This window comes from Frankliniella occidentalis, unplaced genomic scaffold (assembly GCF_000697945.3).
Source record: "Frankliniella occidentalis isolate FOCC.00 unplaced genomic scaffold, Focc_3.1 Scaffold7, whole genome shotgun sequence".
Lineage (NCBI taxonomy): Eukaryota > Metazoa > Arthropoda > Insecta > Thysanoptera > Thripidae > Frankliniella > Frankliniella occidentalis.
The window spans coordinates 1-3,104 of NW_026267137.1; the positions used below are offsets into that span (position 1 = coordinate 1).

Genomic DNA, 3,104 nt, shown 5'->3' on the forward strand with positions numbered 1-3,104 from the left:
CCCCCCGACACTTTTGCGAACGGAATACAAGTTGTGTAAACCGTCACCCAGACATAAACGTTCGAAATTGGAAGTACTGGTAGCCTGTGGGAGGCTTTCTGACGCCTTAATCTCAACACGAACAACTTTTTCTTCTGCCACTCACAGGTGCAGGAGAGGGCGACGACGATCGACGCCCTCCCGGACGAGCTGCTGGCGGCCGTGCTGGCCCTCGTGCCCCTGTACAGATCGGACGGCAGCTCGCTGCTGGAGCTGCGCCTCGTCTCCAAGAGGTGGAAGCACGTGGTGCGCAGCGAGGCGGTGTGGGCCCACCGCAGCCTCTCCATCACCTCCCTGCCGCGCAGCAGCAACATGGCGGCGCTGCGGCTGGTGCCGGCCATTCGCTCTCTGAAGCTGGAGGCGCGCCTGGGGAAGCCCCTCCTGCGGCTGCGGCGGCTGGCCGACACGGAAGAGTGTAAGGTAAGGACACCGAGCTGGACACGCCGCTGTGCACCACTCGGCTGCAACATTTAGTCGGAGAATTGTTTAATTGTACCAGAGGGGGGGGGGGGGCTGATTAACCCCGCGCACTTTTGTAGTTGTACTGTACTAGGTGGCTGACTAACCCCGCGCACTTCTGTAGTCAGACTGTACCGCACGCACGAGTGCGGGCGGGTTTGCCTACTCGCCCGGCCCGTAAGGCACCGTGGACAGGGGCGATGGGCAAGCCTAACTACAGAAGTGCGCGGGGTTAATCAGCCACCTGGTAGTTGTACTGTAGTTGCCTGTCGCTCCTGACAACGGCGGCCAACGGGCTGAGCGAGGTATACAGCGTAACTACAAAAGTGCGCGGGGTCAAAGTCAGCCACCGCAATTTTTATTTTCTTCTCCCTTAGAATCTACTTTATAGCAAATACATGTGCATTTTTTATTCATTTTGTCAGATAATGGAACTAACCGTGTCGATACAGCTCCACAAACAAAGTGCAGATCTCCTTAGCGAGACTTTGCAACGGAGGCGGCTCCAACTTCGCGATATTGTCTTAAGACTAGTACTCAGTAAAGCTACTAGCGACCCGAGTCCGGTGAGTGCTGTCATGACCCTCTCCCTCTAGCCCTTCGCCGACCATGTGTAAGAACAGACATTTGTTACACTGTTTGTTTTTTTCGACAGGTACTTGCGGCGCTTGAGCGCCTTCCGGAGCTACGGAGGCTCACTATTGATAGTGATGACGGGCGCAAGAAGCCCCGTGTGGTGAATTACCAATTCAATAACTTTCATAAGCTCCAGTTCTTGTACCTGGGAAAGAACCTGAGCGAAAACCTGGTAAAGTCAAGTATTCAGGCCGCTAAAAATACGCTTCGCGAGGCGTACTGTTCGGAAACCGGCCTGGACGTTGGGCAGGATGTGGCGTCCTGCCCCCTGGTCACGACGACATCTTTCCAGGTAATAAAGTGCGGTAATCAGAAACACAGGGGGGCGGGTTGCATACTCACGCGGGTTTGCCTACCCAAGGGGCAATGGCGCCTCTCGGGCAGAGCTTGAGAAAGGGCCCCTCTTTCTCAAAGGAAGAGCGAGTAAAGCAAACACGCGCGCACCTGCATCTTCTCTGATTCACCCGCGGCACATGTGTGCGAACGCGTCGCTCTTAGTAAAACGCGAGAATGTGTTGTGATTGTCTGAGGTGTACAACTTGTGTTTTATGCGTGCCTTGTAGGTGGGGCCTGGGTTGGAGAAAATTAGAAAGGGGCAATCATCGGCACTGGAGACCCTGACAGTCATCTGCCGTGATCAATACCAGCTCCAGCAGCTTTCAACGTTCCTGGGTAAGAACACAACAAAACACGTGTGTGTAATATTTCGTTTGGCTGAAGGAGAAAGAAAATAGTTTGACCAGTGTACCATTTTTTTCCCCTTCAGAAAACCCGGAAGGTCTCCCGTGCTGGATAGACGTGAAGCTCGACCTGGAGGAGCCCGACCAGTGCCGCGCGCTGCTTAGGGAAGCGGGGCCCAGCCTCCGCGGGGTGAAGACGCTCTCCATCAAGGGCGCCGCGGGCGTCGAGGCGCGCGAGCTCGCCATGGTGCTGCTCCACATGGCGAACCTGGTCAGCCTGGAGCTGTCCGACTCGGGGCTGGACATGGGCCAGCTGGTCGGGGCGCTGACGGCGCTGCACGCGCCCGCACTGGAGCGGCTCAAGTTCAGAGGCACCGGCTCGATGCGGTGGGTCCGCGATTTGCGCCTGCTGCGACCGGGGCTGCGCATAGACGTGCCGTACGCGTGAAGCAGTCTTCCAGCAACGGGGGATGAAACTGTTCGTTCTGGTACGACCTGTGATACTCCTTGTTACCCCACACTCCTCGCGTCACTAGTGTGAGTTTGAGGTGCTGCCTTGTGCCCGCCGTATGGTATTTTCTCAGTGAAAATTGTTTGATTTGTATAGATACTTATATACTTAATGCTATTTTAAGTTCTTGTTGCGTTGTACCATATAGGGCGGTAAAGTTGGTAATCCCAGTTAAATTATTACCTAGTTCCAACCATATATTATTCCATCAGTGCATTGATTGATTTGTATTAATACTACTGTACGTAATTCTTATTTTAAGTTCTTGTTGCTTTGTACAGTACCATAGAGGGTGGTAAAGTTGGTAATCCCAATTAAATTATTATCTAGTACCTACCATAAGGAATTCCCTCAGTGATCAATGATTGATTTGTATTTATACTATTGTACTTAATTGTCATTTTCAGTTCTTGTTGTATTGTACCATAGGGCGGTAAAGTAGATGATCCTGATTAAATTAATATCTAGTACCTACCGATACCCTCAGTGATTATTGATTGATTTGTACTTATTGTTATTTTAAGTTCTTGTCACGTTGTACCGTATAGGGCAGTAAAGTTGGTATTCCCTACATTATTATTGTATTAGACATAATTCCAGGGAACATTTTACAACTGTTGCCATAGTTCCTGCTTGCAAATTTTGTAGCATGTTACGTTATATTATTCTGTAGAAGTGAGCATCGAGATAGAATTTAGAGTGTGCCAAATGATGTTTTACTTTTATAACGATACATGACCAGATATAGTCTATGTCTTCTTGTTAATTTTATGTTTAAA

At 50.8% G+C, this 3,104-nt stretch overlaps 1 protein-coding gene across 1 annotated transcript; it reads left to right on the forward strand.

The window, feature by feature from the left end:
* Positions 1–147: 147 nt before the first annotated feature.
* LOC127750639 (uncharacterized) lies at positions 148–3,049 on the forward strand (the record flags this gene model as incomplete). The annotated part of the gene is made up of 5 exons (XM_052272805.1): positions 148–459; positions 924–1,064; positions 1,154–1,426; positions 1,698–1,806; positions 1,901–3,049. Coding segments are annotated over 5 exons (1,197 nt in total), but the record flags the coding sequence as incomplete, so codon positions are not given.
* Between the last annotated feature and the right edge of the window lie 55 nt (positions 3,050–3,104).